The following is a 14,746-nucleotide window of genomic DNA, read 5'->3' on the forward strand; positions in this document are numbered from 1 at the left end:
TTCAATTTCATATGTGTTTGGTCTAATTCCAGACTGACTCCACTGCGCTACGACCAGAGAGACCGCATCACACACCTCGGCGAGCTGCAGTACAGCGTGGACGACGATGGCTTCCTCCGCCAGCGAGCGAATGACCTCTTCGACTACAACTCCAACGGCCTGCTGACCCGCGTCTTCAACCGGATGACTGAGCACACCGTGTGGTACCGCTACGACGGGCTGGGTCGGCGTGTGGCCACCAAGAGCAGCAAGGGCGAGCAGCTGCAGTTCTTTTATGCTGACCTGTCCCACCCCACCAGGGTCAGCCACTTGTATAACCACAGCAGCAATCTGATCACGTCGCTGTACTACGACCTCCAGGGCCATCTCATCGCCATGGAGCTGAGCAGCGGGGAGGAGTTCTACGTCGCCTGCGACAGCGTGGGGACTCCGAGGGCAGTTTTCTCGAGCAGGGGCCGACTGGTCAAAGAGATCCTCTACACGCCCTATGGAGAGGTCTATCAGGACACCAACCCCGACTTCCAGCTTGTCATAGGTTTCCACGGGGGCTTGTACGATCCTCTCACACGACTGGTTCATTTGGGCAGGAGGGATTACGACACGCTGGCTGGTCGATGGACTTCACCGAATCATGAGCTGTGGGCCGAGCTGAGCAGGGAGCCCAAGCCGTTTAACTTGTACGCCTTCAAAAATAACTGTCCAGTCGGGAGGGTGGAAGAGGTGACAAAGTTCACTACAGGTGAGCTTCACACTTGCACACACACACACACACACACACACACGCAGACACTCATTCACCGTCAATCCCAACACCCAATCATCTGACCTGGTAATAACATCTGTCCTGAGATTTCCAATCAAAATCGGTCTCTGTTCCACAATCAAATATGTCTGTTCACACCTGGTTCTGAAAATCCTTTGACCACTTATGATCAGATCGCCCTTCCCCTGCTCTTACAAATAATCACCTACGTCTTTTGTGTTTGCAAAGACCAAATGATGTCGAGTTTACAAAAGTGTAGAATGACACTGTGTGTCGGCACAAGCTAACAAGAAGTAGAGAGGGGGGGGGGGGGGGGGGTCAGGAAGGGCTTAATGGATCTCGTGCAGCTCTGCTATGAAGAAACCCAATTTACGGAAAGTCACTCACTGTGTTTGGTCAGTGTTGACATTGCAGTGGGGCTGCAAATAAATCGACATATACGCACTGAAGCGATCAAATACAATTCATCGTTGAAACTGTTGAACACTGTGAAACTGTTGTGGGTCAGATGACGTCAGCTGAGCAGGCGGCCCTGACTCATTAGCGTTCACTCAGTGGAGGGTATGGCCACATGTGTCCCACAATGTGGTCGGAGAGATTGGATCTCTGGAGGCATTTTGGTTAACCCCAGGGTCTCACAGTGACACACAGTAGTTGTTGCACCACAGCTCTCAGTCAGATACAGGCAGGTATTTCACTCAGCCGCACCTACTCCCACACAAACACACCCCCACAAGGAACATCTGCCATAAAGTGTGAGTGAACACGGCCCACAGCTAACCACAGGTAAGCTATGTAGCAGAGAGAAAAGATGTGACAGACAGAAAGCACCGGCAGCACAAAGGACAGCCACGTCTGTGATCATCTTGTTTTCTAACACAGGCTTGTTATGTTTTGTTCCCTCTGTCTGTCAAGAACATTCCATTTCCCCGAGAGACAAAATAGAAACTCAGGCAAAGCGAGGGAAAGAGGAGTCAGAGGATGAATATAGGATGTTGGCGGGGGCTTGTGTCCTTCTGGTTAATGGAACATTCATTTGGCCCGTCACATTTTCTGCACCATGATTGTTTATTACAGGAGGAACCTGTTAGTGAGGGAAACGCCAGCCGACCTGTCCATGCTGCATATTTTTCTCAAATACTGTTTGATTTCCTGTACAAGGTGTTGTTTCTCTGGCCTTGTGATTTACTTCACAGTATGGACACAATATTCTAACATTTCCCCTCCGTACAATTTTCTCTCTGTTTGTGTGTGTGTGTGTGTGTGTGTCCAGACATTGGTAGCTGGCTGCAGCTCTTTGGTTTCCAGCTTCATAATGTTGTCCCAGGCTTCCCAAAGCCTGAGGTAGGCAGAATGGAACAAACGTACGAACTGATGAAGACCCAGACGAAGACCCAGGACTGGGACACCAGCAAGGTGACTTTGATTGACACTAAATCAACTGCACAACAAGAAAGACACGTTTCAAGTTGTGTCCTTTAGATTGTTTAGTTTCCCCTTGGTTTAAGCCACACATATTTGTTAGAACCATTTTTAGTGCCTGTATTCTTCTCTTTTCTCTTTCTGTTGACAAATGTAATACATTTAAATTTTGATAAAAAATGTGGCTTTACACGTATACTTTTAATATATACAATTATTATTAATTTACACTTTTGTGTGGGTGTAGGTGTGACTTTATGAAATAAAATGTGATCTGGAATCCAAGTATTATAAAATAAATAATCAATAAAAACATACTTTTTAAAATATTGAGGGGAAAAAAAGTTAAATAAATATAAGTGACGAAATACTATTTCTCTGGGACTTTGTTTCATTCTTATGTGTGACGGAAATCAATACATTAAATATGAAATTTTCTTATATCACTTTTAGCTGTTAAATGATTTTGTCATTTAACAAATAACTAAACATGTAAAAAGATAACTTTTCTGGTGATTGATGAATTTTCATTAAAGTAAGTGTTTGCTTCCAGCTTCTTAATTGTGAAGATTGGCTGCTGGGCTAACCCTAACCCATTTATATCATTTACAATTTAACATATTTTACTTTAAACTTAAAACTGTCAGATAAATGTGGAATAGAAATGGTTCTTGTTGTAACAAAAAAATATCACAAAATGGTGAATGTATGTAAACTCAATCTAGATGATCTAATGGTAAAAACTGTATCTATCATACATGGGACTGTTACTTTAATTTTCTGAGTGCATATAAATCCGGTAACCAGTCTGTATGTGTGTATGTGTCGTTGTCAGGTGGTGTTGGGGATCCAGTGTGAGATGCGGAGGCAGCTGCGGAGCTTCATTTCTCTGGACAGGTTACCTCTGGTCTCTGAGCCTGTGGGCTCCACCTGCCACAGACCGACACGTCCTCCGCCCTTCGGTTCCAGACCCTCGCTTCTCGGCCCCAGCATCCGATTCGCCGTCTCCCACGGCCGGGTCAGCGCTGAGGTCATCGGCGTAGCCAGTGAGGACAGCCGCCGAGTGGCAGCCATTTTAAATGGTGCCGTGCACCTGAGCGGTCTGAGCTTCACTGTGCACGGCTGCGACACCCACCACTTCCTCCAGACACGGCCGATCGAAGAAGACCTCGCCCCGGGCTTGGGTGTCGGTGGTCGCGTCCTAGAGAACGGCGTGAACGTGAGCGTGTCTCAAATGAGCGCCACGGTGAACGGCAGGACTCGACGCTTCGCCGATATCACCCTCCAGCAGGGGGCACTGTGCCTGTGTGTGCGCTACGGGGGGAACGAGGAGGAGGAGAGGGCGCGGGTGAGGGAGGAGGCGAGGAAGAGGGCAGTGGAGGGCGCCTGGGATAAGGAGAGGAAGCGGGTGGATTTAGGGGACGCGGGGAGCCGGGTGTGGAGCGAGGCGGAGAAGCAGCAGCTGCTGTCAGGCGGACGCGTCCAGGGCTACGACGGCTACTACTCCCTGCCTATAGAGCAACAGCCGGAGCTGTCCGACTGCCCCTCCAACATCCACTTCATGACACTAAGCGAGGTGGGGGGCAGGTAACAGAGACACAGGAGCAGCCCCCCGCCCCACCAAAGACTGCCCGTTTCTACTCTACTCTGATTTGTTCTACTGTTTCTATTCTGTATCAAAAAAAAGAGAGAAGAGGACGACAAAGAAGAAGAGGAAGAGAGATTAAGGAAAAAGTGATTTCCAAATGCCTTTAATTGTGACAAAATGATGGTATTTTATTATTATTGTCCAGTTTCGCCGATTTCTAACAGTGGCACAAGCAGTGTGGTTTGGCTGTGGCTTTGCTTTTTGTATCCCAACTGGCCTGGGACTGACCGACTCGCTGACGGACTCGACTGTCATTCGCTGTTTCAACACTGTTCATACTCACTGAACTGTAGAGATGAAGACTTTGTAGGATCGCCAGTGAATAGTCCTCTTCATGACTCGAACCAAGAGCCCTCCGGTTGCCATTTGAGTCCCTACACATGGTTTACCTCGGAAATACTGTCGTTTACATATTGTGTGAGAGAGGCCTTGTCGACTCTGACACTCCCCTTTAGAGAATGAAACCTGACGGGGTTTCCACCTCTGGTGTGATCCAACAGTAGTTTGTATGAGTGTGTATACTAAAATCAAGAATGTACATAGCCAGTGCTTTCACACTGAAAAAAAGTGCTCAACTGGAAATTCTGTTGTTCATAAGTAAGTGTCAGTATTGTTAATCAATAGGAAAACAGTTACATTTTTTGCAAAGAATTATAAATGGCTATAGTAAATATTCTCGCTGAAAAATCTGACTTTATTGGGTTACAATGCTGATTAAAGTTATTATGTGTGAATTACCAGATCGTTCCCTGGGATTTCATATAGCCTTTGGTTGCTTATTATTTCTCTCCTCCGACTGCTCCCGCTCCCTCTCTCTTTCTCTCTTTCACACACATCCTGTCTTTCTGTCTCCGCGCCTTCCCTCCAACACATTTGTTGTGCACACTTTGTTCTTGTTTCTAGGAGTTTGTAACTTTTCCAATCTGTGCCGTCATTATCCCCCATCATTATGGCTCAAACTGAGATATGCATGTGAAAGCTGCGTCTGTCAGAGAAAAAGAAAGTGAAGAAGAAAAAGAAGAAGAAGAAGAAGAAGAAGAAGAAGAAGAGGAAGAGGAGGAGGGAGCTAAAAAGCAATGTGACAGCTGAGGCTCAGTGAGTGGGTGGTGAGTGCAGAAGGGGCAGGACCTGGAGTTGGCTGTGCCGTTCTCTGCAGCTTGTCTCCTCTCATTAGGAGACGCCAATCAGACTAACTGTGAACCCCTTCCAAGGCTCCCCACCAAAAAAAGTTAAAGAAGAAAGTGAAGAAGTTTGTCTCAATTTCGTTTAAATCTCACTACCACTAATCCTCCTCGCGGTCCGTCTGCCTGTCCCCCCCCCCCCCCCCCCCCCCACGCTCGCCTCCCCCTCCCTCCGTCACTCCGCCATCTGCCCGCCATTAATTGTTTGTGTGTGTGTCTCCTCCTGGGCTGCGGATGACAGAGCGGCACGCTGCATATGTTCTGACTGCGAGCAGGTGATATACGTTTTTCCTCGGCGGCGCTCTGCCTTCCCTCCTTAAACCATATGCTCCACTAGATCCTGTCCAACCTCATCTCGGCGCTGGAGAGATGGAGGGTCCGGTTGCTAGGAGACCGCCGCACTGAAGAATGGCCTGGGCTGAATGGATGCTTTCTCTCTCTCTCTCTCTCGGTCTCTCTCTCTTTTTTTTCTTCCTGCTGCTCTCTCGGTCTCTCTCACTCACTTTTTTCACGAGGAGCCAGTAATGTCGATCAAATGAATGACAGACCCCCCCCCCCCCCCCCGCTCCCCACCCCCACCCCCCTCGAGGAGTCAGCACTCTCCTCATGGAAATCAGCACTTCAATATGTCAAATTTAATTTTTGTTCCACATAATATGTCAGACGGAGGCTCGGGCGTGTGGGTGTGTGTTCCTGTGTGTGCATGTGGTCGTGTGTGATTGTGCTGCTCTGCGTATGCGTGACCCCATTTTAAAAGAGTTTATTTCAAACCAATATCATTTATTTTCCCTGCCATTCACACAACTGAATTGCATTAAGAAAACAGAGCACAATATTTGTTGTCAGCTGGCGCGCCCAGTAATGGATATTAATGTTCGAGCAGCTGAATATTTGACATCACATCTCTGAAAGTTATGAGGCTCTTTCTCTGCGCCGCATATGCAAAGGAAGAAAAAGAGCGATTTGAGGGATACTAAGATCTGAGTCAGTGCAGGAGACTAAATGATTCAAATGAAGCAGCTTAATTAGAAAAATGACCTTTACTTGAAGAGACAGTGAATAGAAAGTAACAGTGGGCTTCATGCCAGTACAGTATTGTGTTTACAATGAAGTCATTGTTTAGAAAAGCTTTAGCGCCCTTCGCTCTTCAGGTTCCTGTTTTTCTGTCCCTTAGCAGCGTGTTGCGTCTTCTGCTGCTGCTGCTGCTGCTGCTGCTCCTGCTGGTAAACATTTTGGTGGCTGCTTGTCGGCGACAGGCCTTTACCGGGCGCCTCAGCCCGTCTCTGAGCAGTGACGGGGTAGAGCAGGGGAATGGCGATTCCTTGGTCAGGCTCCTGGAAAGCCGCTATCAAGTTCCTGATTTTCCGGAAATATCGTTTCTGCACACCAGGAGATGTCTGAAACACAAGAAGAAGAGTTTTAAAGAAAAGAAAAGAAAAGAAAAGACAGGGGGGAAAAAGGCTGAAGAGAATGCAGCGTCTCCATCTCAACATCAAACCCCACGGGGGTAAATGAAGTGGACGGGACATGAAACTGTGCAGAGGTATGGGCTGAGAATCGTTGCTACTCTTTAGTCGTTCACACTGAGCTTGTATTCAAGACCTTAACAGGACACATATCAATAAATAATATGATGCAAAAGAAAGCCCCATGTATAATTGCTGTAAAAACGACTATAGACCCAGATGGAGAATATACTCGAGGGGTTTAAAAGCTAAATTTGGAAATATTCAGGATGCAGTTGCCTCTGAAAGCATTCACTCCCATGGGCTTGTGTTTTTTTTAAATATGTATATATTTATTGTTAGTCAACAAAAAGCCTTTATTTCAGGATTTCTGTGTGACACCTCAGAGGCTCATATCCCATCATCTCTCCAGTTTTACTCCTGACTGACTCAAACTTGAATATCACAAAGATCATTTTTTGAAATAATCTGCGGCTTTAAGCAAATACAGAAACATTAGAAATCATCTTAGGCTGCAACAAAGAAGTTTGTGTTTCCTTCCTCTCCGTGAGACTTTTATTATTATTTCTAAATGACAGCACCCATCAACTTATTTAATATCTTAACTGTAAAGTTCGAAACCTCTCTGCAGTTGTATAATTTTGTCGGGTAAGGACTTTTTGTGTTTTCATTGTGTCCCATCAATCACGGTGCATAAGAAATTGGGAGAATCCTGTTTGAATGCGTTTAAAGAATGATTGAATAAGCCGAGATCACTTCCCACACAAGCACTTTGGTTGTTTCCGTCTCCAGCCACAAGTGTTACCTCTGTTCCCCGGGTATATTTCATTAAAGTGACTGATATTGCACATGAATAATGCAAAACGTTATTGAGCTTGTGGTGAAACCCGTGTACGTCTTCCTCCCCTCTATCTGCTGGCTCGGTGTTGTCAGTAAGAATGAGCGCGGGGTAAAATGTAGTTACAACAGCGTGTATCTTAGTCGTCAGAAAGAGCCACGCAGCCTTCGGATGTCTCCATACGTTCACGTCTCTGGGTGTTTGCCAGCCCTCGGTGCTCAATTACACATCCCATCAGAGCTGCTGTCAAATGCACTTCTACGTTGCCCCGTCTCTGGGAGTATATGCTGATGCTGTGGTGTCTTAAATTTGAGTTAGGGGTTCGGGTGCACGGGGGAGGAGGTTACTGGTGAAAAAGGAAATGCAGCCATTTCTCAGCGCTGTCACTCAAGGGAAAGAACATGTTTGCTTCAGATTCACAGCTTGCTGAATTAAGCTGGCACCAGAACAACCTCTGGAACTAATAGAGAGCGAGCAGAGTGAGGCGGATGTGCAGCTGTTCTGCTGCTCCAGAAAGGTTTCAGGCTGCGAGAGGAGTCACAGCTGCTTTAAAGGCAAGAAATAAGATGGAGTGTCTCACTTCTGCAGCCCAGGAGCCTGCGTCGTCCTTATGGAGTCTGTATGTGTAGACGTATCCCCTGCACCTGCACACACACAGACACACACACACACACACACACACCTTTGACCCTGCGTTCATTTTAAAGTTGAAAGAATAAACCCTTACTGTCACCACCATCCTCCTGCGGGACTCCAAAAAATAGGTGGGCACACTTTCTTTCAGTCTCACTTAACACTCGCATGGTTTGTTTTTCCCTCTGTGCTTTTATTTTCTTTGAAATGTGAGAAGATCAATAATCTCTATGACAGTAGAAAATGAGTTGCTGGGACTGTTGAGGTTCCAGTAATTGCTTAAAAGAAGCAGGACGAAGCAGAAATACTTTGTTTTGTACTCACAGCACACACAAGCAGAAGACCTCCGGCACAGAGTCACTGTTCCGCACCAGGTAGCACCCGTTCCGGCCGTCCTGGGCCAGGCGCCTCTCGCCCTCCTCCTTGCCGATGGGTCCGTGGTAGACGGGCAGGTTCTCCATCGCACCTCCACTCCAGATCACAGCTTTTTCTGCTCCCAAGTGTCGACTCGTCCTCTCTCTCTCTCTCTCGTCTTAAGCTCATTCACTGCAGGTCAAGACCGTTTGTTGTCACTGTGCCACACACTGGGAGCTCAGGTACGAGGCCTCTCATTGGATACTCCCTTCTCGATCTTCCACATGTGTCTGGTAGCCTGAGCTCTGATTTTCCACTCCTTCAACGTGACCCGACTGAAGCTCTGTCTAACCTCTAACCTTTACGACTCTGTGCTCGCTCCGTCTTCCTCTCTCTCTCTCTCTACACTTGTCACATGTGGGTTTGTGATTCTATCAGGAAATGGTTCTACCTTTTTTTTTCAACAGGAAATAACTTCAAAGATTCTAACTGAATTTTAGAACATTAGAAAGCAGGAGAGAGGGCTAAAAAAAAACTTGACAGACCTCCTCACGCAGGAAAATGTACGTTATGCTCACACAGTGACTTAGAAGGTCTTCAGCTCAATTATCTGGAGACCTTTTTTCTATTATTATATTAAAAAGAGAAGTTAGCTTCCTCTGTCTGTTTACACAGAAATGTACATGAGCAGTGACGAGCACCATTCAGTGGAGGAAGTTAGTCCCACATTCAAAATTCTAAGTCAACATGAAGAAAGAATTATCAGAAGACAGACAATTGCATTAAAATGGGACTGTGACTGATATTTTATTACATGTGACATTACTGTAGTAATGTTAGTGTGAAAGCAGCAGTTTAATGTTAGAATAGATTGAGGTGGAACTAGTGTCAACTGGCTCCTAGTTAGGTTTTATTGCCAAGTAGGTTTACACATACATAGAATTTGCTGTATTAGGTTCGTGCTTAAGCATAATTTTAAGTTTAAAAATATATAGATAATTCCTAAAAAAAATATCCTGAAATACTGGACAATTTTTTCCTCTTTGGATCCAGAATATTTGTTTCAGTTAAACCATCTGAGGTGAAATATCACATTAATTAAAACTTATTTTCTATTTGTTATTGTAAACAATGCTGCATATCGTCTTACTTGCGGTGACATATTTAATATTTAATTATTTCTACCATAAAGAGGCCATCAGCCAAATGTTTCAAAAGTTGAATAAACTTTAGATTCCAAACTTTTCTATATAAAATAATGAAATAATCGATGAGTCACTGTAGATGACAGATATTTTTATTTGAAAAAAAGTAATAAATAATAATAAAGCATTTACTACATATAGTGAAATAAAGTGGGTACAAATACCCCAGGATTGCAATTAAGTGAAATACTTGATTATTTTCCACCACAAAACTCGAAATGTAACATTTTATTTTGGTTAGGTAAAACATGATATATTATATAAAATACAATGTACTTAGAGTATTTGGTTTAATGATATCATAAACGTGTCATTTTCACATGATGGTTTCATATTATGTCAGAGAAAGACATATTAAGTTATTGTTTTCTTCGCTCCCTCAGCTCACATATTTCCTCACACGTAACACACGTCCACACTGTAACACGTTCGTTCACACAAACCACACACACACGTCTTCAGTCACACTACTGCTCCGTCGTCTATGAAACATGTGTCAAGGACACTCACACCTGCTCTGTGGAACAGTGAGGCGTCAGCTGACATGAACATGTGGAGCAGCATCCACCTCATCCTGCAATCTGTCCTGCCGCTGCTGTTGTGTCTCATTAAGGATCTGCTGATTGAGACATTGAAAGTTTGCTGCGGCACCAAAGCATGAAGGTTTTTACCAAGATGGCGGCAGAGCACCTGTTATTTTAAGCTGACCTGTGGATATCCATGCTCCTGATTTAGACTGTGGCCATGACCACACAGGCCACCTCCCGCAAAAGGCCCCTCAGAAAAGCAAACTGTGTTATTCCGCCACTCCTGTGTTTTCTCCGAGCTCGCGGCTCTTATCAATGCAGCATTTGCTGAAGACGTCTGTTGTTATACATTCAGAAATGGAGCCTGCATGAGTCATCAGTCTGTGTCAGAGCCATTTCTCCCTGGGCTCAAAGGGATCATGAGCGGTGGGACTCGGGGTTCTGTCTGGTTAAGCAGCCAGGGGCGTCTCAGTCACTGCTCCTGCAGCACGTTAGCGCCACCCAGAGGCAGCGTTCTGAGAAAGGAACTGGGGAATAATCTCCTGCAAGGAGCCTCAAGCAACAGTGGTGAATATCTTTGTTGTAAGTATGAAACAGAGAAACACACACTTCAGCATTTAGACGGGAACATAGAGGATTTAGTGCGTCAGCCACTTAACCGTCTAGTGTGTATAATCTCACAGGCCTCTCCAGCTCTCCGCTCACAGACCAGGGTCAATGCAGAATGCTGCCGATCTATACTGGACACAAATAGCAGACAGAGATACATCATTGATTGGCTGCGTGGCTCCCACAGCCAACTCTAGTGGCCCTGACTGGAATTCTTCATAAGGACATTAAAATGAGATTATGATATCTGGCCTTGATATGTGCGGAATCCATGTGAGGCATGCTGGGACGGGAGGAGAAAGAGGGGAGGAGAGAGAGACATGGGGGTGGGTGAATGTCCATCTGCCAGGCCGACAGTAATCCCTGCACTCTCACTCCCAGGTTGCAGGTTGGGGGGGGGGGGGGGGGGGGGGCATACAAACTGAAAGAAAAGGGCTCACATGTGTTCCACTGTGCACGCCATGTTTCAGGAGAGAGAATGTCGAGAGAGGAAACGACTTCTTCAGAGAAATATTTCTTGACTTTATTTCTCAGTCAGTCAATGAAATACAGGGATTTTTCAGTTTTAACTATCTTCAGAGAATAATATCAAAAACAAATGTTAGAAGTTACATGATTACGTAAAAAAAATTGTTGTTCCTAAAAAGAACTGTAAAAGTAACTGGTAATAATCATCCATTTATAATACATAGCTTCATCTGATTCATCCTTTGACCAGCTCCGCCCTACAAGGCAAATTTGTTTTTAACATAAACAAATATGAGATTATATACTATTTACAATATGTAAATCATTTCACAGAAAATATAATGCATGTGAGTTTTTAGGGATATAAATCTATTAAGACCATGTGATAAATAAACCTTCTTACCTACACACTTTATCTGTTTCAGACTATAGGAGTAGATGGTGAATATCTTTTGAGCGTTTGAAGGTCTTCTGCACATTTTAAATTACGAACTAACTTAGATGTAGAGGTTGTTAGATGTTAGCATCCAAATCAATTGACCAGTTTATTATCTCAACTGAATGAGGCGTAGCTACATCTTGCTATGTGAGGATGAAATTAAGTTTGAGCTCAGCAGAGACATGTTCATCACCTTTAAATATAAGTTGATGTGAAAAACTTGTTAGCAAACAGTTCCTTAGTGACACTATCATTCATTTAAAGTCGTGCGTGTTGAAGTCCACTTCCCAGCCTCGGTTTGTTGTGTCCCTACCATCGCCTGAGGGGAAATATCTGGTTGCTAAATGCTCCACTAGTTTCACCAGTTAGTCACTTAGTGTCTATGAGCAGTTTGGGGCTGAGCACGTGGTGCAGAGTTAACACGGCTGGAAACGGCACCATGAGCGCAGGGCGGGTGAAACAGTGACGCTGGTGGAGAAGCAGATAAACAATGAGCTGAACCTCAATAATGCTCTGTGAAGCTGCTGCCTGCGAAAATAATTCATCACTGCAAGTGATCGCTTTCATTCTCACGTCGTTCTCATTTTGTTGTTTCGCTGCTTTTAAAGTGTCCCTAGCAGGAGTGTTAAAACGTTCATGATATTTAGGTTCATATCTGTTACACGTGTTCCGATGAACAGCATCAAAACAGTTCAACCGTTTCTCTCGACACGTCTTTAATGTGGTAGCTTTTCTGTTTTAGTTTTGTAGGGCAGAGTTGATGTCGGCAGGGATTTCACTCAGTCAGTCGCAGCACCAGCTCTGACTCACACATCCGTGCTCATTGGTGTTCAGCAGTCATTTGACATACATTCTTAAGGGGTGTGAAGCCAGCAGAGGGCAGAGAACATCTCCTCTGGGGGCTGACTAAGCAGGACTAGTGGGCTCCACAATCGCCAAGTCTTTTAGGTCACTGAGTTTTCGGGAGAAGGAGCTCAGCCTGGTGCTGAAGGAGCCCCGCTTCTGGCTCTGATCTTCCCCGCGGGCCTTCAAGCAGGCACACAGGCCCTTGCAGAGGCTCCCGAGGCGGCCCCGGAAATGGTTCCCGATGAAGCAGTAGAGCACAGGGTTGATGGCCGAATTAGAGAAGCCCAGGCACAGGGTGACAGGGGTGAGGTTTTGAATGGCCCAGTTAACCCAGCAGCTGTCCAGCCATTCGTGGCTTTTCAGCAGATCCATTAAGGTGACGCAGTAGAAGGGAAACCAGCAGAGGAAGAAGGCCAGTACCACGGCGATAACTGTCCAGAGGACCCGCTCCACCCCCCTGGGTCTGCCCCCGCTGGAGCTGGAGCTCACACAGGGGGTCGGGGGTCTCTCTGTTTTACTGCTGCTCTCGTGGGACTCTTTAAAAGAGTTGGGGGTGTGGGACCGATTCTGCATTCGTAACAGCCCTGTATCACCCAGCAAGTTTCTACCAATAGAACAGTAGCAACAGGAGATGACGACAAGAGGGAGGAGAAAGGCCAGAATGATCTTCATCCACACCAGGGTCAGATACCAAGTATGATCTGGATAGGAAATAACACAGGCCTCCACATCCAGCGCCGGGATGTAGTGTGTGTCCCTCAGAGCGAAGGTGGGGGCCGAGCACGCACACGCCAGGACCCACACGAGGATGCAAGTGAGCCGGGCACGTTTGGGGTCCCGCGAGCTCTGGGAACGGAGCGGATGCACGATGGCCAGGTAGCGGTCCATGCTCATGGACGTGATGAAGAAGATAGAGGCGTAGAGGTTGAGGTTGTGCAGCGCCCCACAGATCTTGCAGGCCAGTCGGCCGAAGGGCCAGCTGTAGCCCCGGGAGTAGTAGACGGCCCACAGCGGCAGAGACAGCAGGAACAGCAGGTCGGACACACACAGGTTCAGCATGAAGGTGTTTGCCACGGTTCTCCTCGAGGCGCTTGCATGGGCCAACACGGACACCGTCAAGGTGTTGGCCACAGTCCCCAGCACGCAGATGATGCCGTAGATGGTCGGGATGATTGTGGTCATGGGAATGGGAGGCCAGTCCGTGCAGGTGTCGGGCGAGGGGGCAGTAGAGGTGTTCAGATAGGCATTTGTGGTTAGATACGGGGAGGAGGTGGAGTTGAAAGTGGAGAGGTCTATTGGGATATCCATCATGGAACTGGCAGTACGGTTGCGTCACACAATTTGAATTCCCTCCTCTCGGTTTTCCAAGGTCAGCTGGAAGTAAAACAAAACAGGGGAGTGTTCAGAATGCGGCTGCCATTGATGGACGAAGAGAACGTTTTCCTACAACATAATCTTTTTGTCGGCGCTGGTGTTTATTAGCTGCCCGCCTTGATAACTAATCATAGCAGTACTACATTACACCCCTCTAGCAGTAATGAAATACACTCGAGGGGGCTGTAATGAGATGGCTGCTTATTGGTTTCTCGAAGTATCTGTTTTGTTTTAATGACTGAGATTACGTTTTTTGAAACATTCATGATGAAGACGAAGACAGTGTCACCTTCATTTTTGCTTTAACAGCTTTACAGATCACTGGAACTGATCCTATTACAGCCCAGTGCAGCAGCAGAGGAGCACATTATTAAAAAGAGAGACAATCGGAAGCAGTGGGAAATTAAATCTTTATATAACTTTTTCGGATACAAAGAACAACATGAGGAAGGTTGTACTAGCGGTTGAAAAAGAGAAGTTATGCATCACTGAATCAAACAATACTTAATTTACAATATCTATTTATTAAGAATTCATTTTACCTGGAGTTATTGGGCGTCCAGTTGGAAGATATCTTCAGTGCTTCTTTTCGCTAAAATCCATGTCTTGAAAATTGCTCCTCGACCCCTCTTAGTGAAATCTATGGTCCCGGACCATGTCATGCCTCTGTGTTTGTGTGAGTGTGTTTGTGTGTGGTTCGAGAAAACAGATTGGAGGCTGTGAGAAACCAGATGAGGTTGGGGGGGTCTTATAGCTCCCTGGAGCCTCAAGATTGTTGCACAAGGAGGAAGTTGCAACACGTCACACCTTCATCCTTACCAAGGGGGCTGGGCTTACCTGGACATAAGCCAGTCTGAAGAGAGGAAGAGAGAGAAAAAAAGATTCAGTCCTCCCCTTTTTCTCTCTGTCCCAGAGTCTCTACCAGAAAAGGCCAAAACCAAGAAAACCAAGTCAAGATGTGTGTTACAGTTAA

The 14,746-nt window shown here is 46.0% G+C and overlaps 3 protein-coding genes across 3 annotated transcripts in view; 1 reads left to right on the forward strand and 2 right to left on the reverse strand.

The window, feature by feature from the left end:
- The window catches only part of tenm1 (teneurin transmembrane protein 1), a 172,042-nt gene extending 167,472 nt beyond the window's left edge, over positions 1 to 4,570 (forward strand). Inside the window, exons 36-38 of the mRNA XM_062393798.1 lie at positions 33 to 739; positions 2,037 to 2,179; positions 3,021 to 4,570. Coding sequence (XP_062249782.1) covers positions 33 to 739; positions 2,037 to 2,179; positions 3,021 to 3,776 — 1,606 coding nt within the window. The 3' untranslated portion in view covers positions 3,777 to 4,570. The remainder of the gene's footprint in view (positions 1 to 32; positions 740 to 2,036; positions 2,180 to 3,020) is intronic.
- Positions 4,571 to 6,035: 1,465 nt separating this feature from the next.
- sh2d1ab (SH2 domain containing 1A duplicate b) lies at positions 6,036 to 8,716 on the reverse strand. The gene is made up of 3 exons (XM_062393044.1): positions 8,276 to 8,716; positions 7,899 to 7,962; positions 6,036 to 6,411 (listed from the first exon to the last, which is right to left on the reverse strand). The coding sequence occupies exons 1-3, from the start codon at positions 8,410 to 8,412 to the stop codon at positions 6,145 to 6,147; spliced, it is 468 nt and encodes a 155-aa protein (XP_062249028.1). The 5' UTR covers positions 8,413 to 8,716; the 3' UTR covers positions 6,036 to 6,144.
- Positions 8,717 to 11,144: 2,428 nt separating this feature from the next.
- agtr2 (angiotensin II receptor, type 2) lies at positions 11,145 to 14,495 on the reverse strand. The gene is made up of 2 exons (XM_062393897.1): positions 14,316 to 14,495; positions 11,145 to 13,773 (listed from the first exon to the last, which is right to left on the reverse strand). The coding sequence occupies exon 2, from the start codon at positions 13,708 to 13,710 to the stop codon at positions 12,460 to 12,462; it is 1,251 nt and encodes a 416-aa protein (XP_062249881.1). The 5' UTR covers positions 13,711 to 13,773; positions 14,316 to 14,495; the 3' UTR covers positions 11,145 to 12,459.
- Between the last annotated feature and the right edge of the window lie 251 nt (positions 14,496 to 14,746).

Source organism: Platichthys flesus, chromosome 8, assembly GCF_949316205.1.
Source record: "Platichthys flesus chromosome 8, fPlaFle2.1, whole genome shotgun sequence".
Lineage (NCBI taxonomy): Eukaryota > Metazoa > Chordata > Actinopteri > Pleuronectiformes > Pleuronectidae > Platichthys > Platichthys flesus.